This window comes from Pelobates fuscus, chromosome 7 (genome assembly GCF_036172605.1).
Source record: "Pelobates fuscus isolate aPelFus1 chromosome 7, aPelFus1.pri, whole genome shotgun sequence".
In the NCBI taxonomy this organism is placed as follows: domain Eukaryota; kingdom Metazoa; phylum Chordata; class Amphibia; order Anura; family Pelobatidae; genus Pelobates; species Pelobates fuscus.
In genome coordinates this window covers 162220717-162248122 of record NC_086323.1, presented here as the reverse complement: position 1 = coordinate 162248122, position 27406 = coordinate 162220717, and the positions used below count along the sequence as shown (strand labels likewise).

The 27406-nt window shown below is 38.5% G+C and overlaps 1 protein-coding gene across 2 annotated transcripts in view; it reads left to right on the top strand.

The window, feature by feature from the left end:
• FLNB (filamin B) overlaps window positions 1-27147 on the top strand; it is a 193532-nt gene extending 166385 nt beyond the window's left edge. For both annotated transcript variants that reach the window (XM_063426871.1, XM_063426870.1), the window contains 10 exons: window positions 807-959; window positions 1976-2098; window positions 6720-6986; window positions 8762-8899; window positions 10385-10500; window positions 14009-14141; window positions 14385-14561; window positions 17615-17833; window positions 20629-20832; window positions 26457-27147. In XM_063426871.1, coding sequence (XP_063282941.1) covers window positions 807-959; window positions 1976-2098; window positions 6720-6986; window positions 8762-8899; window positions 10385-10500; window positions 14009-14141; window positions 14385-14561; window positions 17615-17833; window positions 20629-20832; window positions 26457-26644 — 1718 coding nt within the window. In that variant the 3' untranslated portion in view covers window positions 26645-27147. The remainder of the gene's footprint in view (window positions 1-806; window positions 960-1975; window positions 2099-6719; window positions 6987-8761; window positions 8900-10384; window positions 10501-14008; window positions 14142-14384; window positions 14562-17614; window positions 17834-20628; window positions 20833-26456) is intronic.
• The last annotated feature ends 259 nt before the right edge of the window (window positions 27148-27406 follow it).

Here is a 27406-nt window from a genome sequence, read left to right as displayed (position 1 = left end):
AGAGGGATTTAGATAGATTGAGAAACTGGGCACTCAAATGGCAGATTCAATTTAATGTAGAAAAAGGCAAAGTTATGCACTTAGAGTTAAAGAATACACAAGAAACATACACCCTAAATCAGGCAAAGGCAACCTTCGGCACTGCAGATGTTTTGGACTACACCTCCTATGATGCTTTGCCAGCATTATGGGTGTAAGAACATTATGGGGGATGTAGTCCACAACATCTGGAGTACCGAAGGTTGCCTACTCCTGCCCTAAATGGTAGTGAATTAGGGATAACCACAAATGAGAACTATTTGGAAATTGATGTAGACCATAAACTAGGCAACAATATACAATGTCAATCAGCAGTTGCTAAGGCCAGTAAGGTTTTGTCATGTATAAATAGGGGCATTAATTCTCAGGATGAAAATATAATTTTGCCTCTTTATAAATCACTGGTAAGACCACACCTTGAATATGCTGTGCAATTTTGGGCACCTGTTCTAAAGAAGGATGTTATTGTACTAGAAAAATTGCAGAATGAAGTTCAGAGACTGAACTTAATGGACGCGTGTCTCTTTTCAGCTATGTAACCATGTAATATAACTTTTTAAACAAGTCCTACTCCATACATGCATACATTTCTTTTTATGGATTTAGCCCTTCACTCACTTATCACAGCTGTTTCTAACCATTGAGCCTTTCATACGGGAATTTGTTTTGATAATTTTTTTTTTTTAAATAGATTTAAATAAATCTCTAAATGCCTCTGTTTTAAAAAAAACAAACAAAAAAAACATAAATCTTGATCTGTCTTCCAGGCTATGGGGGTCTATCTCTATCAGTGGAAGGACCCAGCAAAGTAGACATCCAAACTGAAGACCTGGAAGATGGCACATGCCAAGTATCTTATTGTCCAACTGAGCCTGGTGTTTACATTATATCCATCAAATTTGCTGATGAACATGTTCCAGGTAAGAGGGCAGTCCTCTTTCCCGTTATGAACGGAGATCGTTGAAAGGTATTCTTTGATCATTTTCAAGTGATTCTGAAGCAGATATAGCCTTTAAAGAAGACCACACTCATGCACAATGATGAAACCAGTGGCAGGGGCGGCACTACCATAAGGCAACAGCCACCCACCCTAGGTCGCACTAGCCCAAGGGGCGCAATGTTGAGGTGACCAGCATGAGGGGATGCAAAGACCTCCCCCTACTGCTAGTCACTCTTTGTAGCATTGCCTTGCTGACTGCTATAGAAGATCTTCTTTATCCTTTACCTGGTCTGACAAAAAGCTGCTCAGGCTGCACTACCAAGCAAGAGACATCCAAATGGGCTGAGTAAGTGAGCCCAATTGACAGGGGGAGAGAGTAAGAGCCTTCCAAATGTGCTGTGGGAGGGAAGAGTAAGAGCCTCCCTAACAGGCTGTGGGGGGGAGAGTAAAAGCCTCCCAAATGCGCCGTGGGGTATGGGGGGGTGGGGGAGAGAAAGAGCCATCCTGAAGGGCTGTGGGGGAGGGTAAAAGCTTCACAAATGGGCTGTGGGGGAGGGGGGGAAGTGAAATATGCCCAAATGGGATGTGAAGGGAGAGTAAGAGCCTACCAAATGGGCAAGTAATGGACACACAATGAGGGTTGTAAGAGACAAACAGGTGAAAATGCTTTTTGTGTATGTGTGTATGGGGGGTGGGGGTGGAAGGGGGAGGAATGTATCTTCAGCTTAACACCTTTGCAATGGCCATGATCAGTTTCCACCTTCCTAAGCTACAGAGGTATTGTGATATTCACTACCTTCCAACCAGCTTTCTGTTTATATGATGATCTAAAGGCTTTAGTACCGAATGGAGAGCATAGCTTTGCAAACCAAATTAGACATAACCTTCAGAGAACATAAGGTTAATGAGGAAGGTTGTATTTAGAAGAACATGAGGTTAGTGACTGTGACTTGTGTACATATATAATCACTCATCTGCTGTTCATTCTTCCTGCAGGAAGCCCATTCACGGCCAAAGTTACCGGTGAGGGAAGAGTAAAGGAGAGCATTGTGCGTAGAAGAAAAGCTCCCTCCGTGGCCACTGTAGGGGGTATCTGTGAACTAAATTTAAGAATACCAGGTGAGCTGTAAAACAGTTTTGGCTTTGAATTCAATATCTTCAGACTTTTAATTATATCTCCTCCAGCAGGGTATATACACACATCTGACACGAACAGAGATAATTTAAACGACAATATAAAAAAATGCATACATGCACTATATTTAAAGTTTATTAATCTTTCACTGTTCTTTCTATTCATATTAAAAAATACATATTCTCAAATTACAAAACGTAATTCTAAAGCAATAGATCAGCTTTATATCAAATGCTAGACATTTTTAAAGTTTTTCCTCTGTCCTTTTTTGACATCCATGTAGAGGAAAGCTGGGCTTCACCAAGAGGCACCTCAATCCGCTAAATAAAAGTAAACAAGTCATTCCTTTATGTAACTCATACAAAAACATTCATAGGAACAAAGCAGGAGGGAGTATTGTGCAGATGACACTTGCGCGTTTAGTGCCTTCGTGGACATTCATCAGAGTCTCTGAAGTGCCACTAAGGCATGCTACATGTTTGCTGTAAGAACTGAACCCGCGGTTGCCTTTTGTCTTAATTAGTTACTTGACCTCTGGTTAATTTTTCCTTTTTAATGAATACTATAATTTTAGATAAATGCAAAATATGAACTCCACACCAGACTGTAAGAGGATTGCTTTTTGTAATTGTCATTCACTATCATTAAACATTTACGAATTACAAAGAAAAAAGAAAAAATGTCGAGCCTTAAGGTGAAACACCAATGGGGTAGAATGCAACAAAAAATGGGGGATAACCCCTAAATAGTGAATTACAATATGCAAAAATAGAAGACAAAAAGAATTCATATCTACCTACATAGTGTATAATGTCTAGAATATAAAATGTAACTTTTATTGTGTTATTTTAAAAATAATGAATAACTAGAAATTAGTAATAAGAAAGAATAAAAGCAATATAGGAGATAAGTCTTTGCTAATTAAACAATGGTGGCTAATTGTAGGAGACTATATTAGTCATATTGAGCCATAGAGAGCCGTGATTCATGTGCTCTGTCAATGAGTACAGAAAAACCAGTAGCACTAAATGAGATAACCGGTATGGCTACTAAATATCACTGTCTGGTTTGTTGGCTATAAGTAATGTTGGTTAATGTGATCTGTAGATTCATAGAGGAAAAAAAATGGTGAGCGGAAGGGGCTCTGGACAAAAATCAGACACATTAGAAGTGCCAGTCTCTCACTAACTGCTATGATGAACGGCATAACCGACACGATTGTCCTACAGAGTCCAGTCACATAGGAGATTTAATCTTCGATGGGAAACATTTCCCTCTTTGCCAAATCACTTTTACTTGTATAGCACCTTTGTAAATTTAAAGAGGGGTGTTAGTACAGAGCAGGCTTTTTGTTAAGGAGTGCCCTCGAAGGCACTAGTGATTCACCACCAGAATAGCATTTCTGTGTTGGGGAGGGGGGTGGGGGGTCTGCCACTTTAGAGCAGGGGCTCCTTCTACCAAGGGGTGCCCTTGCTGGCACTAGTGGTTTATCCACTAGTCATCTTTTGCTGTGCTGCACTGTTAAACGATCTGCATCTATTCCGTGTGCATATATCTTGTATCAACCAGCGGTACTTGCTATTAGATTTCATTACTAAGTAGCAGTAATTCACTGTACAAACAGTTAACACTTCTCTGTATCAATTCTGTATGGCTATTGCCGTTTCCTTGCATTTACTTAGCTGTCTCCGTACTCACGATTAGACAAATACAACAATAATAAATACCACCTATTCACTGTTCAACCATTCTGGCTCTCCTTGCACTAACCCTGTATTATTGCTAATATACTTCTATCTTTAAGTAACACTAATTAGCAGCAATACACTGCTTTACACTCTATCTACTGTTCGCCTCCCCCCCTCCTCTCTCTTATCACTGTATTGGCTACCATACGTTTATTTAGAGAATAAATGGCAGCAATCTTCCGCTCACCATTTTTTTCCCCTCTATAAATAGTTTGGAGTATGTGGATTTGTTTTTTTTTGTTTTTTGTCTTTTTATTTAGTTCCTAAGAACTGCATACTGTAGTATATATTACACTTTGTACTATTTGTACATTTAGTCAACATGTACTTTGTATGTGTTTTTATTAAAGGTTTTGTTTTTCTTTCTATCTTACTATGTATCATTCCTACATAGTCACTTGGTTCCAAATGGCTCTCTCCCGTCAGGCTCTTTCTAACCCTCTACCTATTGAGAATTTTGATGAACAGACGCCAGTCAGATCCCAAAGTACTTTTTCAAAGCTCCCCAATGAACATTCGGCTGCCAGTATGTTTTTCAGGTCGGAGGGTGCGTTAAAGCACGGGGCATGTGTTGACCTATGGTTGACATGTGCAGTTCCTTGAAATGCATGGTTACTTTGGAAACTACTTAATATACTTGTTTTTTTTGTTTATAACCTTTACATTTTGCTTAACTATATGAACAAGGCATGCCTCCATCACTGAAAACGTCATAAAATTTCACTAAATTCATTATGGCGTACTCCATGTGACCTAAATCGAGTTACAAAAATGGATTTGCACCTGTAAATTGCATTGAATCTCAATTACAAGTTTTATTTTAAAATTTGCACTAAATTGTGTATTTTTTTATTTTTTTGTCAAATTAAGAACTGGTATATACCATGCCTGACCAATATATCAGCCTAATGCAAAGTCTGTAGCAAAACGCGATGGTTGTGAAAAAGTTTGAGTATGTTGCATGTCAAATTGTATTTTAGAATAATTTCGTTTTTTTCATGCCGTGCAGTATCCCTAAAATATATGACTGTGGATTCTTCCTTGCTATATCACGTATTTATTTACAAAGCACAGTTTGTTTGGGTTATTTATTTTATTTTTTTATGATTTCTATGTATCCTGAGCACTTTACATAGATTAAAGATTATAGGAGTGAAAATAAAATTTTGATACAAACGTTTTCTCCCAGGAGAAAGAAAAATCATGCAAAATAAATGTTAAACCTAGGTCAGAGCTGCTGGAAAGGTTAATGACTTGCCAGAGAACAGATTTCTTTTACCACTGTTCCCATCAAGTGTGCCATGGCTTAGATATCACAGCCAAATGTTCTTTCTCATTGCCGTACGCTGTGCAGGCTTTCTCTTGATTGCCTATTTTGTCATGGAACCCACTGTGCCCAGCAAGTGTGCCATGTCTTGCCTCATTCTCACTGCCCCCCCCCCCCCCCCCCCCCCCCCCCCAGTGCAGCCTTGCTCTTGACAAGTTTGTGCGCTAGCAAAATCCACTCATTTTTGATGTAAAAGTCATGGATAAACAACTTCCGAGCTTTCGCACCGTAAAGTCTCAGACATAGAATATAAAAAAGTGCAGTTTGAGTAACTACTTATTTTATGTCTTATTTAAAGTTCCTTCCACATCTGTACAGACTAAATGTAAATTCTCTGCTTCTTACAACAGACTGTAAATTGGGCATTATATTCAAAGTTGTAGCTGTCTATTTTGATTTTTGTTTATATATTTTTCTGCATATGACGCATGTTTAAGCTTTTTATTTATTTTAATTATCTGAAAAAGTATGCAGATATGAATTGAATCTATAGGATGTAAGTTAAAAAAAATGCTTACTCCACGTTAAAGAACAAGAATGTTGTCATATTCTGAATAGTGCGTGGAGATATTAACACCTTTTCTGCCTCAGTCCATTAAATTTGAAGAGTTATGTACGGTACATTGTTTGCAAATATAGAATATTAACTCAAGACACAATCGACTACTCAGTTTTTACTTTAGGGACTTAACCAGCACATTTTTGTGTGTACGGTGGTGGTGGCGGGGCATCACGACTTACCATATGGGCCTTTGGTGCCCTAGGCACTATTATATTGGTTTGTGTCTTTAAGGACCAGCTTCTAATGATTTCAAGTATCTTTTGGAGTTAGAGAGTTAGCACTGTCCCTTTTTATAAACTAGTTAGCTCTGATAGACATTTGCAATTTTTCTAATTGTTACACAAAAAAAATGAACAATGGATGAGAAGGAATTGTGTGATTTGGGAACACACAGTGAATTAGTGCTGGATGTGTAGATTGTTAATGGTGTGCATAAAGGGAATTTGTGTCGTGTGTGGAAACAGAATTGTTGCGTTTTTATGCATTAAGAGGGAATTGTTGGGGTGTGTGGGGAAAATGGTGTTGTGTAGAAACGTAATAGGACAGTGTATCTGTATTTTGGAAATGGAATGGACTGTATGTGGCAATGGGTGTGGGGAAAGGGAATGGAAACGATGTGGCTGTGGAGAGGGAATGTCTTGGTAATTTGGCAGATATGGCTTTGGTTCTGTTAAGTGCACTTTTAATGGGTCCTGTGGACAAAATCTATGGATAAAAATATATGTGCATCTTTTATTAGCAGATCTCGCCCATAGTAGTTTAAATGTTCACTATAAGTTTGTGGCCATTTCACCAGAACAGGACATGCATGTTTGATTAAAGCTTGCTGGATATTCACAGTATTGTATAATACTGTGCATTATTACCATTGCATCTTCTACACTTCCATTGTGCAGTTCTTGCTTCCATCATTTTAGTAGTTACTTAGCAAAATGTAGATAAATGTAATATTGAAATTGTCTCCATAGAGATCAACAAGAGTGAACTGACTGCACAGGTTACCAGTCCTTCTGGAAGAACAGATGAGGCAGAAATTGTAGATCTGGACCAGAATACTTCCTGTGTGCGCTTTGTACCCCAAGAGATGGGGGTGCACACGGTAAGCGTAAAATACAGAGGGGACCATGTGCCAGGCAGCCCCTTCCAGTTCACTGTGGGTCCGCTGGGTGAAGGAGGAGCTGAAAAAGTGAAGGCTGGAGGCCCAGGCTTGGAGAGAGGAGAAGCAGGTGTCCCAGGTAAGCTTCACATTTTCATTAGAGACACACCATGCACTATATATGTTTAATGCATTAATACAATGCTCAACAAAAAATGTCACAAGTAGCTTCCCTCATTGATATATTGAGCTCCTTTACACTCAATAACCACAAACACAGATATAAGATACAACTTTTATATTTGATAAGAAAAAAGACAAGCTAAGATTTAAACAAATATATTTTACTATTTGAAAATTTCAAGGCATCTGCACTTGTGTGTATGTATATATTTAAATAAAGAAAAACTACCACGACAATAGGACATAGTCTTAAATTAGAGGGGCAAAGGTTTAAAAATGATATCAGGAAGTATTACTTTACTGAGAGGGTAGTGGATGCATGGAATAGCCTTCCAGCTGAAGTGGTAGAGGTTAACACAGTGAGGGAGTTTAAGCATGCGTGGGATAGGCATATGGCTATCCTAGTCATAAGATAAGGCCAGGGACCTAATGAGAGTATTTAGATAATTGGGCAGACTAGCTGGGGCTGGATTATTTTTATTATTATTATTTAACCCCTTAAGGATACATGACATGTGTGACATATCATGATTCCCTTTTTATTCCAGAAGTGTGGTCCTTAAGGGGTTAAAGGAAGACTATAGTCACCTAAACAACATTAGCTTAATGACGCAGTTTTAGTGTATAAATAATGCCTCTCAGGTTTCACTGCTCAATTCACTGTCACTTAGAAATTAAATCACTTTGTTTTTGTTGATGCAGCCCTTGTCACACCTCCCCTGGCTCTGATTGACACAGCCTGCATGAAAAAAACTGATTTCACTTTCAATCAGATGTAATTTACCTTAAACAATTGTATCTCTTTCTCTGTAAATTGAACCTTAATCACATACAAGAGGCTCTTGCAGGGTCTAGCAAGCTATTAACATAGCAGGAGATAAAAAAAATCTAGATTAAACAGAACTTGCAATAAAGGAAGGATAAACTGTAGATGACTCTTTACAGGAAGTGTTTAGGAAGCCTGTGCAAGTCACATGCAGGGAGGTGTGACTAGGGTTCATAAACAAAGTGATTTAACTCCTAAATGGCAGAGAATAGAGCAGTAGGACTGCAGGGGCATGATCTATACACCAAAACTGCCTCATTAAGCTAAAGTTGTTTTGGTGACTATAAGTGTCCCTTTAACTTTACTATGTCACATTTACTATATATCATGCATACTTTTTAGAGGTTTGAATTTGCCATTTTTGTATTTGAAGCTTAACTATGATTGCGGCAACACAAGTTTTGGCCCTTTATTGTAACAGGATGTTTGTTTTTAAACAAAGACAATTAAGAAATCTGTTGGTCCTAGAGCTGGTATTTATTGACTGTTTGAAGTTTAGTACTCAATGCGCTTCCTTTTCATGTATCAATCACTGATCTGGTTTTACTGACAAGAACATACTTCAGAGTTTTAAGCTCAGTAGTGTAATACTATTGAGGTATTTAGTCACACTTTAGTGGAACTTAGATACATTCATTCCTTTGGTCACTTTCTTTGTCTGTGAAATGCAGGAATCTGAGTTAATCCAGTCTCCTGTGTGCATAGATTCTTTGTATTTGCATCTTTAATGGAAACAAAGTATCTGCTTGTGTAAACGTTATATACTAGGGTGGACAGATCTTCCTTTTTTGTGTTTAATTAATATGTTCAATATAACTTTCTATTTTGCTTGCATTGGTTCAAAATCTCAGGTAAAATCATGTGTGTATACATAATATATACTAATTGTGTATTTACATTCTCAGCTGAATTCAGTATTTGGACAAGGGAAGCTGGAGCTGGTGGTCTGTCCATTGCAGTGGAAGGCCCAAGCAAGGCTGAGATTTCATTTGAAGACCGTAAAGATGGTTCCTCTGGCGTGTCCTATATTGTTCAAGAACCAGGTTTGTTCTCACCAGCCAACTTTTCATTTACATCTACTGGTTCTCTTGATAACGAGAAGAGTATTTCTAGATGTTAAGAACCTAAATGAACACTCCAAGCCGCTAAAGCGATTTAGAGTGTCCCCTTTGTCTTACTTTATAAAAGTGATGTTTTCAAAACATATTAACACTCTTATTAAAGCCCTGAGTTGCATCCTCATGGCTGTTAAACAGTCGGGAGAGTAATATTCCTTACTTGCTTTGAGCTTTTGCTGTTGGCACAGCTTTGTAATTGCCATGCACGGTTTGTAGGACCACAATGCTTCTCGATGAGAAGCATTGGATTTCCCTGGGTAATTCTCACTATTAAGGATCTCCTAGGGGCAGCTGGCTCTGCTGCAAGGAGCTACAAAATTACATAACTAAGCACTCCATTATTAAAACTAAATGTTTCTCAATTTGTTGGTGAGGGGTTCCTAAAAAGTGCATAACAATGATGTTGAACTACAATTCCTATGATGCTTTGCCATCTTTTAGAATGGCAAAGCATCATGGAAGTTGCAGTTATAAAATATACCTTTTGGGAACTCCTGATATAGGATTTTTATTTATTAGACAATTGTACTTTTTTTTATTGCATGGGATGTAAATATGATGTTTCTGAGTAGTTAGAAATAAACTTTTACTGGATTATCATTTATTTATATTGCACTTTATCCATTTTTGTCCATTTTATCATGCCTCTTGAGCTGGTTGGATTGAGTTGCAGTTATATATGTTATACTGCTGGAAGTTATTGATTAATATTATTAGAAGATAGTCCCAGTTCACTATAAAGTTAATGTCATTTTTCAAGTTCATTATGTCAACTTACTCAATTCAATAAAAAGACCAATGTTCACTGAATATGGAAAAACTGGTGAGTATAAGTGCTCGATATCTATAATTAGCAGCAAATCACCAACCAGGGGTTCTCTCCACCCTTGTGAAATGAATATTAATGTTATCTTTGCAAGTTATTGTTACTATCCACTTCACAAGGGTGGAGAGAACCCCTTGTTGGTGATCAGTGCTTAAGATTACATATACATACGATACAGATGATTTTTTTAGTATATGAATCTATAAGTACAAAGCAAGAAACAGATTATGGTGCAGTTCAGTAGTTGTTTGTGAAGGGAGTACGAATGGGCAAAAGTGTACACTCACACTTTTTAGAGCTGTCTCTGGGATTATTCAATCCAGGCCTTTATAATAGAGCTGGGACAGCTCAAAAAGTGTGAGTCTACACTTTTGTCCATTTGTACTCCCTTCACAAACATCTACTGTACTTCACCATAATCTGTTTCTTGCTTTGTACTTATAGATTCATATACTAAGAACATCATCCGTATCGTATGTATATATAGTCTTAAGCGCTGATCACCTCCTGTCTGTTATCTTTAAATGTTCACTGAATGTCTGTCTGCCTTCAATGATCCTCTCTCCTTTATTTTATTGTTTTAGGTGACTACGAAGTGATCATCAAGTTCAACGATGAGCATATTCCCCAGAGCCCATTCATGGTCCCCATCATCGCCCATTCTGATGACGCCCGCAGACTCACTGTAACTAGCCTTCAGGTGAGGCATAAGGAAACCACACCATATTTTGCCACATGCGGACTGATTGAGCCCTTGTCCTCTGAGTTAGCGCTTCCACGTGCCTCAAATTCAGAAAATAAAGCTTATTTCTTACTGACTTGGATCAAAACTAACAAATCTTTCCCTGATAAACCATATTTTAGCTAGGGACAGATCATATCAGCTGGAGTGTGGAAGGTGGCTAAGACTGCCATGGAGCCCAGCCATGTTTGTTTCAGAGAGTAGGAGTTGGTCTCTGATAGGATACCAAAATATATATAATCTAACGTACTGGCTTTAGCAATATACACAAAATGTCTTGTTGGGGTTCTCTCAACTTTTAGAATAAGTTAGATTGCTATTGAATTATCTGTGACCAAGAAACCTTTGTTTTATAGCAATTCTTAAAAATTTGCCAGCCCTGTATATAGACTGGAAAACTATACGTAGCCGGAAATCACTTGCTTGTTTGTAGTGCAGAAGAAGGAAGCTCAAAAAAGGGAAAACATGCCTAAGCAATACATTTAGCAAGAAGCTGCTAGCACAGTTTAAAGACAGGATGTTATTACTTCAAGGAACACTATAGTGTCAGGACTCCAAACATGTATTCCTGACATTATAGTGCTGAAGTGGCTGTTTAGGTTCCCTGGCCCCCTTCTCTTTTGATTGAAAACTTTATTCACTTTTTTCTCTATTGCTTCGCCTGTCTCTCTTCATCTAGCCCCGCCTCCATGGCTGAGATAATCAATCTTGATTATCTCAGACAATCCAATGCTTACCCATAGCACAACGCCACACCCCATAGTAAAACACCACACCAATCAGTATCTCCTCCCAGAGATGCATTTCAATGGGGATCATTCAGCGTCTCCACGCAGAGTGTGGACTATGTACCTATAGTGCTTCCTATCTCAGTGTCCCTTTAAATCAGTGTTTCCCAACCCAGTCCTCAAGGCACACCTACCAGTCCAGGATTTAAGGATTACCCAGTTTTGTCTAAGGTGTTTTTAGAAAAAAAAGAAAAAACACCTTAGACAAAACTGGGTAATCCTTAAATCCTGGACTGGTAGGTGTGCCTTGAGGACTGGGTTGGGAAACACTGCTTTAAATAATGGTGGTATGTCCTTTTTTTTTTTTCCTCTTGAAAAGTAGACTTAAAACTCCAAGTAAACTACAGTATTTGGTTGATGTACAGTTGTTTGAGCTTGTAATTCCATTATATGGTTAGGAATCATAGCTGGCTAGTGAGTAGATTATAGGGAAGCACCATATTCCTTACTCGACACAGTTTGTTCCAGATATTTCAGCACAACTTGTACAAGGTCGTTGATTGGTCACTGTGGCATGCTCTTGGTTTTCTTGTGTTTCATTTAAAGACTTTTGACAGGATTACCCAACATGGCACGTTAAATGCTTCAGAGGGTGAAAAGACTCAAATATCCCCCCCCCCCCCCCCCGTTCCTTTATGAAACAGTGTGCATATCCCATGCCATTTTGTGTAACTTCTTGATTCTTTAGTATCCTCTCTCCCTCTGTGGCATTTAGCTGAAAATCATAACACTGTCAAATCCTGAGTTTGTAGTTCTTATCTGTCTGTCCGGGGTAATTGTAAAAAAACAAACTGGTAGTAGTAGTAGTTGTTTTCATTTCATAACATTGGGGTAAATTACAATCTTGCTATGATAAGTATCAACATTAAATGCTGCCACAGATCTGTTAAAGATTTCACCATGTATTGAAGTGAGTAAAGGCTTTGTACTGTATGTTAAAAACACACGTTTTGTTAACCACAGTATTTTGAAGAATCTTTAGTGACCTGAGAAGCCACTGAAAACACTTTCCCAACATTTAGAAAACATTGTTAATGAACACCACGAAACCTGATTGATGATGTGTACAGCATTAAAGGGCTACTCCAACCAAAAACCAGTGTTTTATGAAGTAACCCTTTTTTTGGGATGGTCCATCCTCAAAACTAAAATAAATAAAATGCTAAAAATGACCTCTAGCTAGAAAATGTTCTAGCACGGAGGCCAAGTTCTCCCTAAAACCAGATGCTCCTCGACTGATGTTACTCCCTCTTGCTGGAGAGGGAGGACAGGCTGAGGGGAGGACGAAAGCGGCACAGGAGCCAAGCCACCATTGGCTCTCTGGCGCCAGCATTCTGTGCATTCTAGTATCTGATGCCAACTTTGCACAAAATTTGACGTTGGCAAACACAGAAGTTTACACCTCCTGCAGCTAAGAGATTATAGTGCTCAAAAAGACTCCAGGAGCATGTAACCCTTTAACAGTTCTAGTCTCATTAATTACTTAAATAATTAAACAATTACACATTTGCACAAACATTATCTGAAATGGGCATTTAGAGATACATTAAAGAAACCGACACACACTGCCTAGTATCAATTGTGTTCAAATTGCGGATGCAGCATGTTACCCTAATAGTAAAATTAAAATTGTCTAGTACTTTTTGTATTGTGTTCATTGTTGCGCTAGTTCCAATTTAAAGTCATGATTCATTTGCATTTTGGATTGTAATTTATCCCATTGTTTTAGCAAAGGGGTGGCCAAAAGTTAAATCCCCACCTATAACTTTTTTGCTGAAAGGCTGGTAACATTTGCTCAGTCCTGGTGTAGCAGGATGAGTAGCCCTACAATGTTGTTAAGTTCTCATTGTATTTTAGAAAGTATTCATTAAATGGACACTCCACTTCTCAAATAAAAAAAACACTATGTAATATATACCCCTCAGTGATGACAACACACTGGCTTCATTGCCAGCATGCCGGCATTTGGTCTCTGTTCCAATACTTCTTAGCCAATGCTAACAGTGTCTGTTAATGAGTTTCTATAGCAACCGCAGCACATGTGCTGTGATTGCTAAGCTTGGGAGAGCCGATTTACCGCATGTGGGTGGTCTTTTCTGCTCTCCCTTTTTACTCAAATCAGCTTCACAGGATCTATCCAGATGATTTGACTAACAAGTGTAAGAGAGACCTATTGTTAAATAGTTTTTTCTCCCAAACCATAAATTTGCTAGCACAATGTATAGATAAAATTACAATGAGTGGTTCGGGGCACGATCCTCATTAATTATCCATTATTTTCATTGAGAGTTTGTATAAAATAGCTTGGAAAAGCTACAGTGCATCTCATACTCCCCCATCAAAAATGAAAAAACGCCTGTTATTGCCACAAGCACACAGGTCTAATGCTGAGGATCTGACTGACGGGGGGGGGGGGGGGGGGGGCATATATTTATAGAGCTTTTAAGTAAAATCCATACATTTATCAGCATTTCTCTTCGCACAATGTATAGACGGAATGCTCTTTAAAATGAGATTAACATGTGTGTACCATGACATGTAAAATTGTCTTGATACGTCAAACATCTGTTTTATTTTCACTGATACTTTATAAAATTCACTAAACTGTTTCACTTGAATAGAATATTTCTCTACTGTTATCTTTCATAGTCTCCTAATTTTTTTGTCCTTATTCTTAGGAATCTGGATTAAAGGTGAATCAACCAGTATCTTTTGCTATAAGACTTAATGGCGCAAAGGGAAAAGTAGATGCTAAAGTACACAGCCCGTCTGGTGCGGTGGAGGAATGTCATGTTTCTGAGTTGGAGCCAGGTGAGGATTTTCATTTCACAGAATGCTAGTTATGAATTGAGAGGTATAGGAACAGTGCTACCCTGTGAGGGTTATTGTTCCAGTGAAACTGTTATTGGTTTTTCCAAGGGGCTCTTACACTGAATACAAAATTATTGGAAAGTCATCGAACAACCTGCGTGAACCTTCTCACGTAATCCCAGAGCAGGGGTAGGTAGCCAGTGGTGTTTGTGGTGATTAACAAAACATATCATGTGTTTGCAGATAAATATGCTGTCCGCTTCATTCCAAGAGAAAATGGAATCCATTCCATTGATGTTAAGTTTAATGGCAGCCATGTTCCAGGAAGCCCCTTCAAGGTCCGAGTTGGGGAACCAGGGCAAGAAGGTGACCCAGCTCTTGTCACAGCTTATGGTGCCGGTCTGGAGCGAGGAGTTACCGGTGAGAAATGTCGCTATTACTTAATGCTTCTATACTAATTAGAGATTATTTTTTTCATGGTTCCCAGATTAGGTACACTATAGGCAACAAAATAATTTTAGCTTAGTGAAGCAATTTTGGTGTATAGATCATGCCTCTGCAGTCTCACTGCTAAATTATCTGCCATTTCATATTTACTTCCTAAACTCTTCCTGTAAAGAGTCAGCTAATGTTTATCCTTCCTTTATTGTACATTCTATTTAATTTAGAATTTCTCATCTTCTGCAGTGTTAATAGCCTGCTAGATCTTGCAGGAACCTCCTGAGTGTGACTAAAGTTCAATTTACAGAGCAGGGGTTAAAAAGTTCAAAACAAGTTAACATCTGACTGAAAATGAAGCCGTTTTTTCATGTTGGATGTGTGTGAGTATAGACATGGGAGGTGTGACTAGGGCTACATAAACAGAAACAAAATTGATGTATCTCCTAAATGGCAGAGAATTGAGCAATGAGCCTGCAAGTGATCTATAACCTAGACTGCTCCATTAAGCTAAAATTGTTTTAATGTCAGTAATGTCACTTTAATATAAAACAACCATAACCAGGTTTTTTAACTTGGATATAAAGAATGTATTAAACAATGTTCACGTTTTTTGGATTGCAGGCATAGTGTCTATGCATTAAAACCGCTGCAGTAAAATGTATTGGTTTTAGTGAACAAGTGTCATAATCTGTTACTACCATTAATTTCCAGAAGTCTGTCAATGGACAAAAAATTTGTTTTCAAGTAATCCCATCCTACAAATAACATGGATACATCTAAGCCTAACTTATGAAGCATGTGAACAGACCTTATCAAACAAGACACGCTTTGACTTTTTTAAAGATACAATTTTCTACTAGGTGGTTTGGTCAATTGTAGGAAAACTATTCAGAGATCCTTCCAGCAGGGAAAGATTCTCTGGAATAATTTCCTTTCCATTTCACTTCATCGCCCCCTCCACCAATGACACCATCAGTGCTGATATCAGTAGTAAGCAGAGTACGTTGACAGTTTGACACACAGTGTGTGAAGACAGAATCTTCCTGTACAATATCTGCCTGTGTGACTCCGATAAGACTCCTTATCTATCTATGCTCTGATAGCTGCTATAAAACTGACTCATTTGTTTTAACTCAAAGACACTGTCGCAACATGTCACTTTTTCCTAAAATAAATGAATTTGTATTAACGAATTACCACTTTATAAAGTGAAGCATTCTGAAAGGAAACATTGGTTAAACAATAGTCCATTTCCTGATATCTTGTAACAGTACTTTTTAAAATGCCATATGGGGGGGGGAGTAGTGGGTACTTGTGACATGGCGATAAAGACGGCCTGGTGTGTAATAAGGGAATAGTGTTGCATCAAATTATTCATTACAGTATATGAAAAAGTGAACCAAATATCGAACGCATACTCGGCCATACATGTTGCACGTTAAGCATTATACATAAACTATAGTTTCTTGAGCTCAGATTATCTGCATGTTAAGGGTACGTGGCAAAAAGTGTAAGAAAAAGCAAGGACATATTTCCTGCTGTGTTAAAGGGATAGTAAAGTTTCAATATATAAATATATATTATAATCATTTTAATGACCAAATACATTTTTACTCTTTAGCGGATCATTTGTTACAATAATTATATAGAATCAAGAGAAAATGAAAACATGTTTAAATGGTTTCAGAGAGAGTTGACAAATTGCATTTCCAATAGTTTCTAATTTTACCTTTATCATATTAATATCATTGTGTCTACACACGAACACGGTCTTGGTCGACAAACAGATGCAAGACTTCACAGGACTTGCCTGTTTATATCTACCTCTCTGCAATATGGTTGGCCTTTCATGGGCTTCTTTACCATGCGTTCTTGCGTTACAGTGGTGATGTTTGGTTCTAGATTCTTAGTTTATTGCATATACTTTTCTACCTAATCCCGGCTTGACTTGTACTCTCACTTTAGTGTTGGGGGGGTACCTGACTAGTTTATTTACCTGCGATTTAAGCTACATTCTAAAGACTAACAATACTTTTTATTGTATTTCTCTTTCTTTTTGGTTTTCTGGTCCTATAGTGTAATGCATTGGGTTTTAATGATTTCAGACACAGACAAGTGGATATACCTGCCCGTTTGGGTTTCATGAAAATCAGAAACAACTGTGTGTTTTATGTTAAATAAATAAAACGTATAAACTGATTTAAATTTCTTATGCTGAGGAAGTGTTGTGGTGTTTTTCTGACCTCAGATGAGTGATCTTGTCAAACTGACACATTAAAAGCTTGGCATGCACAAAGGGACACTATAGTCACCAGAACAACTACATCTTATTGTATTTGTTCTGTAGAGTAGAATCAGTCCCTTCAGACTTTTTGCTGTAAACACTGCCTTTTCAGAGAAAATGCAGTGTTTATATTACAGTCTGGGGATACCTCCAGTGGTCACTCCTCATATGTCTACTAGAGGTGCTTCCTGCGGCAGATCTGCACAGTGTGCAGCACTGAAATTCAGTGTCTCCACCTTCTGCATGGATACACTGAACTTTCCTCACAGAGATAAATTAATCTTAATAAGAAGGTGGTGACTGGACAGGGCTGTGTTTGACTTGTGCTGGCTCTGCCCCTGATCTGTCTTCTTGACAGTTTCAACCAATCTTATGGGAAAGCATTGTGATTGGCTCACAGGGCCACTTCTGATGTCAGCTCTAAGCAGGCAGCCCAGGGGCAGAGGCAGAGGCAGCAGCCTCAAGTAAGATTTTACTATATTTGGGGGGTAGGGAGGAAGACCCTAGTGTTCCTGACCCTATAGTATTGCTTAAAATAAGCAGTATTTAAGTTTAGAATGTACTGTTAACTGTATCCCTCTAACCTTTCTACTTCAAGCAATAAATATGTACATCTTATATGTTGATGTGTGATACACATCTGTGTGTTGCACATGCTTTGCCTGTTGTAGTATATTTGTTTTCATACTGACATTCATGTCATTGTATACAACTATGCCATTCTCACAAACAGTCCAATCTCTTGCAGGCAAACTGTCAGAGTTTATCATCAATACAAGTAAAGCTGGCCCAGGGTCTCTCTCTGTTACAATTGAAGGACCTTCCAAAGTAACTATGGAGTGTAAGGAATGTCCAGAAGGTTACAAAGTCCTCTACACCCCCTTGGCTCCTGGCACTTACATGATTGGTGTGAAGTATGGCGGGCCCAATCACATTCTCGGCAGCCCTTTCAAAGCAAAAGTCACAGGTAGTTATCATGCTTGTGGAAAATATGAAGTAGACCTGTAGATTGTGTAGTAGTTTTAGAGCTTTCTGTGAAACATTACACAATTCTACAATTTTCAGGGTCATAAAAATCTAATTCTGGGGCACAAATCACAAGTAGAGCAGCCATCGGGAATATTATTGGTTTCCATGTTGACTGCTCTCCTTTTAAACCACTTCTAGAATACAATACTAGTTAACAGTCTCAGGCAATCTGGATGTTAGTGATAATCTTATGAACAGATCATCCACTGAGCCTCTGTGTACCTACCAGCTGTTGCAATTGATCTGTGACCCTCAACTGTATCAATTGATTTTTATTGTATTGACACATTTTGCCCATTCAAGAACTGCAGTGTCAATGTCTTGCATCTGTCATCCAGGTGATATAACTCCCTCCATACTGGAGGGACACCAACAGGAAGATGTTGATTTTACACATGATAAAGGTCAGAGAGGTAATTCTACATGTCTGGTCGACCTTAACACTGTGAATACTTTAATATGACTTGAGTGTTTCCTAATACAGACTAATCACTGGTAGTAAAACTAAAAACATGTTTTACAAATTGGTCATAATTTATATATATATATATGAAAAAATTTATATCTGTACAAAAATGGTTCAACGCTAATCAACAGAAAAGGGCAGCAACCCATACAAGGAGAATCCCTCTAAACCCTTTAGAGAGTATACAGAAATAAAAAGATAAAAAAGGGCTGCGCCAATAGACTATAAAATAGATTTTTGGAACAAACAAGAAATAAGTCAATGTGATAATCCTTACAAATAATAGTTTCTTGATAGTAGATGTTTTAGTCTTTAGTAGAGCAAGGACTTTTTTCTTTGGGTAGGGCAACTGTCTTTGTTTTCTTGTTGATTTATATAGAAAGACAAAAGCAGAACGGGCGGAAAAAGTGTAATACGGCAAATCTAGTTATGTAATAAAAAAAAATTACTGTAGTACACTCACATTTTATAGAGCTTTAGCCAGCTCTAGTGTGTATAGTGTGTGGTGGTATAATCCTCGCTTATAGGATGTATTGGAGGTGTCCGTTTGGTTCGTGACGACCGGAAGCCTGGGAGAAATGGATAAGGCAACAGATATTGCTCTGAATAAAATGTATATGATAAAAATAGTTAAAATATACTCACAAATATAGAGCAGACTAACTGCTTAATAATGACAGCGTTGGTGGTTTGATCCCCACCTAGGATTGCTTTGGAATAGAGATATAAGATGCCAGGAAGTATGAAAACCGTATTAAAACTAAATTTAAGAAAAGGTAATTGGCACAGCACACAAGTGTAGTGACCAAAATTCTTTAATAGTTAAAATACAAAGTAGTAACATTCATTAACGCATTTTTACCAGTATGGCTTTTTAAAATGGAGTGAAAACATACACCTGGCAAGAGAGGGTTTATATAGGCATAAAGCCACTTAAAATTAACGCCAAAAAAACAGTGTAACAAGTGGGCCAATAAGCTGTCAGCATAGTCTAAACCTAGATTAAAACAGAATAAAAAACATATGTATGTATTAAGAATAGTAATAGGGACCAAAATATATCATTTGTTATAAAAAAAAAAAGCATTAGAACAAATAGGAGTAAACAAACAAAAACATTTTTGTTTTAATTAAAAAAAAATTGTTTAAAAGACCAGACTCACAGCCTTATGGGGGAATGTGCATCCTTGCAATAGGCGTCAGCAGAGTGAAGACTCTTGCCAACACCCCAGGGGGCGGTTTCATATAGCCCAAATAGTAGGCTTATAACACAAGGTCAATCATGGTCAGGTTTTATGTTGAATTGTAATTTTATGACTTTGGTATCTATTATTACTGCAGTGAAGGAATGACAATTGCAGGGGTGACCAGCATTAAAGGACCACTCTAGGCACCCAGACCACTTCAGCTTAATGAAGTGGTCTGGGTGCCAGGTCCTTCTAGGGTTAAGCCATTTTTTCATAAACATAGCAGTTTCAGAGAAACTGCTATGTTTGTGAATGGGTTAAGCCTTCCCCTATTTCCTCTAGTGGCTGTCTCACTGACAGCTGCTAGAGGCGCTTGCGTGATTCTCACTGTGAAAATCACAGTGAGAGCACGCAAGCGTCCATAGGAAAGCATTATGAATGCTTTCCTATGTGACCGCTGAATGCGCGCGCAGCTCTTGCCGCGCGTGCGCATTCAGCCGACGGGGAGGAGAAGAGGAGGATCGGAGGCAGAGAGCTCCCCGCCCAGCGCTGGAAAAAGGTAAGTTTTAAACACTTTCCCCTTTCCAGAGCCGGGCGGGAGGGGGTCCCTGAGGGTGGGGGCACCCTCAGGGCACTCTAGTGCCAGGAAAAGGAGTATGTTTTCCTGGCACTAGAGTGGCCCTCTAAGGGACTTTGGTCTAGCATTTGGCCATAATGGAGCTGCAGGGCTTTTTTTTTTTTTTTTATGTATACGACAGGAACAACTGTTAAGCTGTCACGTGAATGGTTTTTATGCATAACGCTCTTGTAGCATTGACAGACATATCAAGGCAGGCTTCAGGAACATACAACATTTTCATCAGTAAGTAATTGCAGAGATGAAATAGATTTAGGGTGAAACTTGACAGAAGAAATGTTTCTAATGATAGTGGCAGAACAAATAGTCACTACAGTTCCAGAGGCTTGTCTCTATATGGGTATAGTGGGAATGAAATCAAACAAGCTAACATTTTTGGGTTTTCTCCCAATTCTACAGAGTTGACAATTCTGGAATCTTTCTAATGTCTTCTTCTCTATTAGGTCAGCGACTTGTAAGTATTGGTGGAGCTACTGAAACGTCCTCCATAATAGTGCAATCAGTAACCCGAGCGTCCACTGAGACTGTGTACAGCGCTATTCCTCGATTTGCATCTGACGCAAGCAAGGTGACATCCAAAGGTGCAGGTCTGTCGAAAGCATTTTTAGGACAAAAGAGCACTTTCACAGTTGACTGCAGCAAAGCAGGTGAGAAAATAATCTTGTTGAATTGAATATCATTCTTTTTTTTTTTTTTTTTTTTGTAGATCTTTCTTTACTTTAACTAACTAGCAAACAATCCGTCACAAGACCACTGACACAATGCTTTTTGTTATTTATTGGCATATAACATGGCTGGTCTTAGGATCTCAAAACACAAAGGGCTAATGGGTGAACGCATTTGCTGTTGCTTGCAATTACTAACAGTCTCCATGCTACAGTTTTGAACATTTATTTACTGCTAATTAGTGGTTGACAAATGTTTTAACGTTTCCCATAGATATTAATAAAAGTCTCTAAACACTTACGGAGTTATTTACTAAAGTGAGAGTTGCTGGGAATACTAAGTGAATTTCATAGTTGGTGAACTTTAGTCTCCTCTTTTTTTTTTTTTTTTTTTTTTCTTTAACCTAGACCACTTTGTAATTGTGAAAGTCCTAAACGGAATACAAAATTTACTTTTTTCAAAACCTTTTATTTTTTTTTTTTTATTCACTTTCAATTCCTGGCAATTTTATTTAGTGAAACAATGTGTAAGTAGCCCCTAGTTACTTCCAGTCATTATCCAGACTAAAATTATGCCCAACTCCCTTGGGTATAAAGAGGAAAAGATAAATCAACAAAAATAAGTTAAACTGCACATACATCCTATATTTAGAAGGAAGTTCTAAACACCAATATTACTACAGCTTATACACAAACTAGTTTTGCATTACATTTCACCTAGACTTTGTGCTAATCGTTTTGATATCAAATGTATAGATAAAAAAAAAAAAAAAAAAAAGCTATTTAAAAAGTTTTTTTTTTCTCACTCGCACCGGGGCGAGCTGGGACGTAGGAGCCCCAAGACCTTGCTTCAATTCTTCCCATACATCCTGTGGTTATGACCCATTTCCTGCCCTCCCTTCTATCACTTTCCTACTTTCCAGTAGCAAACGTTATGCAAGGAGCCCCAATACGACTACTAAACTTCCATATAGATAGGACATGGGCTCACTCCCTCGTAGGAGCCTGCACACGCCAGCTACTGCAGTTCTACCCAGGCCAGATTAAGAGCCCAGTGGGCCTGGAGCTGACAATTATGATGGGCCTAATTACAGAATCTTATCGACCAAAAACACTAAAACAACCATACCTCCCAAGCGTCATGTATCTGATGGTGTTGGAGGGAAACTCAAAGGATGCAGCTTCCTACAGGGAAGCATTGTAATTTGCTCAGACCACCACTTCTGATGATGTCTGCTGACAGAGTCAGTTCAGAGGCAGAGCCAGCAGCTGCAGACTACAGAATACAAGTAAGATTTTACTATATTTAGGGAGGCAAGAAGGGTCCAGGGGGGCTAAATGGTGTTTTTTACATAATCGGGTCAGAAATACATGATTGTGTTCCTGACCCTATAGTGTTCCTTTAAGCAAAAGTATGTGAAGAGTAATTTGTATAATTAATTAGTTATGCAAGACATCACATGATGTAAATCACAAGGAGTGACATAAGAGAAAATTCTGTAAAATCACCAACAAACTACTCAGTTTGATTCTGCTGTATAGAGGAATTGCTCCCAGTGTCTCCCAGTCTCGCAAGTCATCCAGTGTCTGTGTCCAAATGTCGCCCAGTCCCCTAGTCTCCCAGTGTCTGTGTTCCCATTTCTCCCAGTGTCCCCATGTCACTAGGATACTTGGGGACACAGTGAGACCCGGGGACACTGAGACACTTGGGGACACTGGGAGACATGGGGGCACTTGTGAATACAGACATGGGGGAGAAATGGGGACAGACACTAGGTACACAGAGACATGGGGACACTACGCACTAGGCAAACCTAAGAGTATTGTGTGTGTAAAAACCAAAACAATTATAACTATCGCAATGCACTTTGCCAATCCTGAGACTATTTAATTTATTAAGCGCGATGTAGTGGTAGTACACAGCGCACGTACATGCACATTACATAGCCTGCCATTAGAGTTTTACCTACACAATGCAAGCCACCTCTTGCTCTTTGGTTACGTACTGCGCAGACCCACCTATTAGATGTTATGCATTCCAGTATAGAGCGACATGATATTCTTAGCAATGATTCTCGTTAACTTTACATATAAGTGTTTCTTGTATTACAATAAGTGTTACTAGCATGTTATCCTATTTCATAACAAAAATGTGCAACTGTATATCGCCATGACCTTGTAAGCATTATTCCACCTGTGTCTGCTGTCTTGGCGCCACAGGAATGTTTGTTAATCCTATTTGCACCAAAAATAAAGAATTTAAAAAACAAAACAAAAAAATGTTTTGAAGGGGCTATTCCATGGACTTGGGCTATTAACTGCGGCTCCATCAGCCCCTATGTTAATCCGACCCTGGTTGTACCTGCCTTGAAGGAGTGGAGCAGGGTACACGCTCAAGCACCTTCCTCTATTAATATTTTAACAGTCTCCTTAACTAAATGTTTGTACATTCTCATATGACTGTACCACTTGTTTTTCAAACTTTAAATGTAGTTCCATCCTATGTGAAACAGTTCATTTTTTTTTTTAAATGTAAAACTGAAAATCAGAAACTAAGAATAAAAAAAAAAAAAGTTTTTCTCCCAAATGTCAATTCTTCTGCATAGATTCTATGCTGATTAGTTGATAGATAAAGGATCAGTCCTCCTGCTCTCCACCCATAGCAACCACAGTGCATGAGCTGTGGTTGCTATTTTAACACCCTAGCCTGAGGTGCTAGCACTGGCTAGTGAGTATATGAACGGCATGACTGCCATCACTCCATTCACTAGCCGGAATGCTGGCAACAAAGAAAAAGTGTCAGCATCATGTAGGAGGTTTGCCGTACTTGCAGAAGTTTCCCAGGGGAAATCGGTGAAGAGACAAGGTGGACCAGATGTGGGTGTTGAAGTGTAACCTCTGTAATGAGACCTTGGCAGTGAGCAGAGTCAGGTAAGTGGTGCCTGGTTCCCTTTAATGTAGTGGCTCGGGTGCAAACAGCGTCACCCTGCAGTATGACAATTGTCAGCTCTGCCTTTTGTCATTAAGATCACCGCTAGTGATTGTCACTCAGAGAGCCACTAGAGGTGCTTTCCGTTGTGGTCCTGCAATCTTTTCAGCACTGATGTTTGGTGTCCTCACACTCTGAATCTATATGAGGAGTTTCTGATTGTCATGCATGTACGATAGCCTAGCTATGCTTTCTTGTGGGGAAGAATTAGATTCCCTGGGATCATCCCCACCAATTATATCAGTCAGGGAGGAGAGGTGACCACTAGACAGGCACTGTTAGGGAAGGAAGATGAGTATTTTCTAGATGCTGAGGGACCTTGAATCTAAATTAGTAGATCACTCTAACATTAGAAATACATGTTTTCCTATCTAAATTTAGAGTGCTCAAAAAATAAATTCTTATAAAGGATGGGGGAACGACATCAGCAGAGAAAGAATCAGGATGCAGGAACAGTTTCTGTCAACCTTACAGACACTCACAGAAATATTATCACAGGCATACAAAGGAGCTCTGTCAAATGATCTAAGGTTCTAACCCCATATCTACCTAATGAATACTACTGAGGAGCCTGAAATACACCTACTCAAACCTATAGGTGGTGCTGTAGTTCTAATAATCTACAATTCACTACCTCACATAGAGATTTCTATTATTCATAGCAAGTTAAGTAAACATTAACAAAACATTGTGGTTCAATTCCCCAACACCAATTTCTAAAGTTTGGTGTCTATAGTCTCTACTCATATTTTATTTAAATTTAATTTTCTTTCCTATTTTGGAAATAGTAAAATTGGACATTCCATTATCATACCGGCAAACTGTCCCTATTTAGCGGGGCAGTGCCTATTTTTGGCCCAAAACCCTCTGAACCTATTTTCTGTCTTTTCTGTCGCTCTGTGTTGTTGGTATATCTGAGCAATGATACTAATTTGTCTTTAAACTACTATGAATCTGTTTATTAAAAGTAGTCTGTATTAATAAAATACAATGTTTTTGTTCGAAATAACATTTCAGTTGAATAAATTGTTAATAAGTCCCCTAAAATTTCTCACAACAGTCACACCCCCATTCATACACCCTGGTCTGGGTGCTGGCCCTTGTCCCCTTAACCCTGCAATGTCAAACACTGCACTTTTAGAGAGCCATTAGAGGCGATTCCTCGATTAACATGGAATTTAACTACATAAAATGATGTTGGACTGCCACACGCTTTGCATGAGGATGTCCAGTGTCTTGAAAATCCCCATTGAAAAGCATTGTTTCAGTGGGCGCGTGGCGCTCACCGCTATGAACATAGGTTCCCCCCATTGCCACAAAGTCACGGGAGGAGGAAACATGGAAAGAGGTATGCGAAAGAAAGTTTGAAGTGCCCCCCTTCGTCCATTTGAAATGTTGTGAGAGTATGCATTATATCAAGGTTCTCCAAATGTTGCTGAACTACATCTCCCTGGATTCTCTGTCTATCTATTTGATTCAACGTATCATGGGAGATGCAGTTCAGCAACATATGGATGGCCAGAGTTTGTAGAACCTAAGGACTATAATAAAGTTAGCTTGCTGAGCTAGAACTCTGCGCAGAGACTTCAGAGTTTCAGCATGAAATGCCAATATTTAGCTTTTTTACCACATAGCAATTTACCCAATAATTGCCATTTCAGACTGCTAAAATATATTTTTAGTACGTTTGCATGGCTTACTATTATAAGCTTTTATTTGATTTTGAAAAAAATGGTCATAGTGATAGATACCTAAATCTAAATAAAAGCTTTTATTAAAAGGTGTAGCAACCGTTAAAATCCAGCTTTGTCATTGACATGACAAAACAACATACACCACCCTTGGCTCTGTCGGCCCAGAAAAATGATCTTGCAAAGTACAGGGAGAGGTTCACCTAAACTTCCTGGCAGTTGCAGGTTCTGCAGCTCTAGTAGGCCCATTTCATTGGGTTGGTGTACCCTTTCGAAAGCTGAAAATTCCAAGATCCGCACTATATTTCAGTGCTGGTATTGGGGTAAATGTTTCATTCGTTATAGGTATAGGTTATAGGTATGACATTTCATCAAACACATACAGTCTTCAATTGTGCTATTTTTAATGAGCATTAAATATTTGTTTAATTTATTAAAGTGCTCTGCATCAATGTGCCTAATGCACCAATGAAGTGCATTATCTTATATACTCCCGTCTTTGCTTTTCTGTACCCCCCATCCTGTTTCCATGTTTGGAACCATAACAATTAATTTACAATACAACAGTAGCCCAACAATTTCTACTATGGTTGTTGTTGATAGCCATGGACTGCCAGTTGGGCAGCTCTGAGTGGGCTAATGCTAGTTGTGATGGCTACTGGCTGTTTACAGAGCAGTTCCACTTAATAGCCATGGACTGCCAGTTGGGCAGCTCTGAGTGGGCTAATGCTAGTTGTGATGGCTACTGGCTGTTTACAGAGCAGTTCCACTTAACATAGTGATGAATGACACAGTTCTTGGGGCTGGGTAGCGGTGGTGCCCTACTTGTTACCCACCATCAGGCCAGCCATGCTGTATTTGAAATATTTAAATTGTGTTAATTTGTATTTTTTGACAATTTTAATTACATTTTATTTTTACTCCAGGTTCGAACATGCTTTTGGTGGGTGTCCATGGACCCACGATACCATGTGAAGAAGTTTCCATAAAACATCTTGGAAACAAACAATACAACGTGACCTACCATGTGAAGGAGAAAGGAGACTATACCTTGGTTGTAAAATGGGGTGAAGAACACATTCCAGGAAGCCCTTTCCACGTCTCCGTCCCGTAATCTCCCATCAGGGTCTTTCCTGAAAGGAATACATTTTCAATTGTAATTCAGGATAGGAACCCAAAAGATCAGTTTGCTTCTGTGCGAAAGATGTTTGACGGGGAAAAAATATATGAAAATATTCCTTGTAATTTTATACCTGACTTTTTTATACAAGAGAATTTAAAATTTTACGTGCATTTTTAGACGTCCTTCAATAATTTAAGTGCAAATCCTAGTTGTGTCTCTTCATGGCGAATGGGGCTTATTTATACTTGGCAATATTATTAACCCCATAGCTGCAGAGAAGGATAACAAGTGTAAATCAAGAGAACCGAAATACATAAAATAAATTTCAAGAATTTTGTAACGATGATCTAAATTAGATAAGGTTCTAACTTCTGAAGAGATTTAAACAAACTTGCCATTATTGGGTAGAAAGTAACTACTGAGAATCACTGTTTTTGTAGTCCTCCATATAGTGTAATGTTGAAATTAATAAAAATAAAAGTGTAGTCTGTCAACCATTGTTTTTGTCTGGAAACATGAAGTGATTGGGTGAGGGGGCATCCTGGTACTTTTTATTTTCTGTGCCTTTGTTATGTGTATGTTAAGTCTAACTATCCAGCAGACACAGCTTTTAAAGAATCTGACTTTTTACTATTTTTCCTCTCTGTTTGCCGTTTTGTTTATAATTAAGAGAAGGATTAGCATTTTCAGCCTTTTTGGCACCAGAGTAATAACCTCAACCTTTGTACCCAAAAGTTTAAATCTAGATGTAAT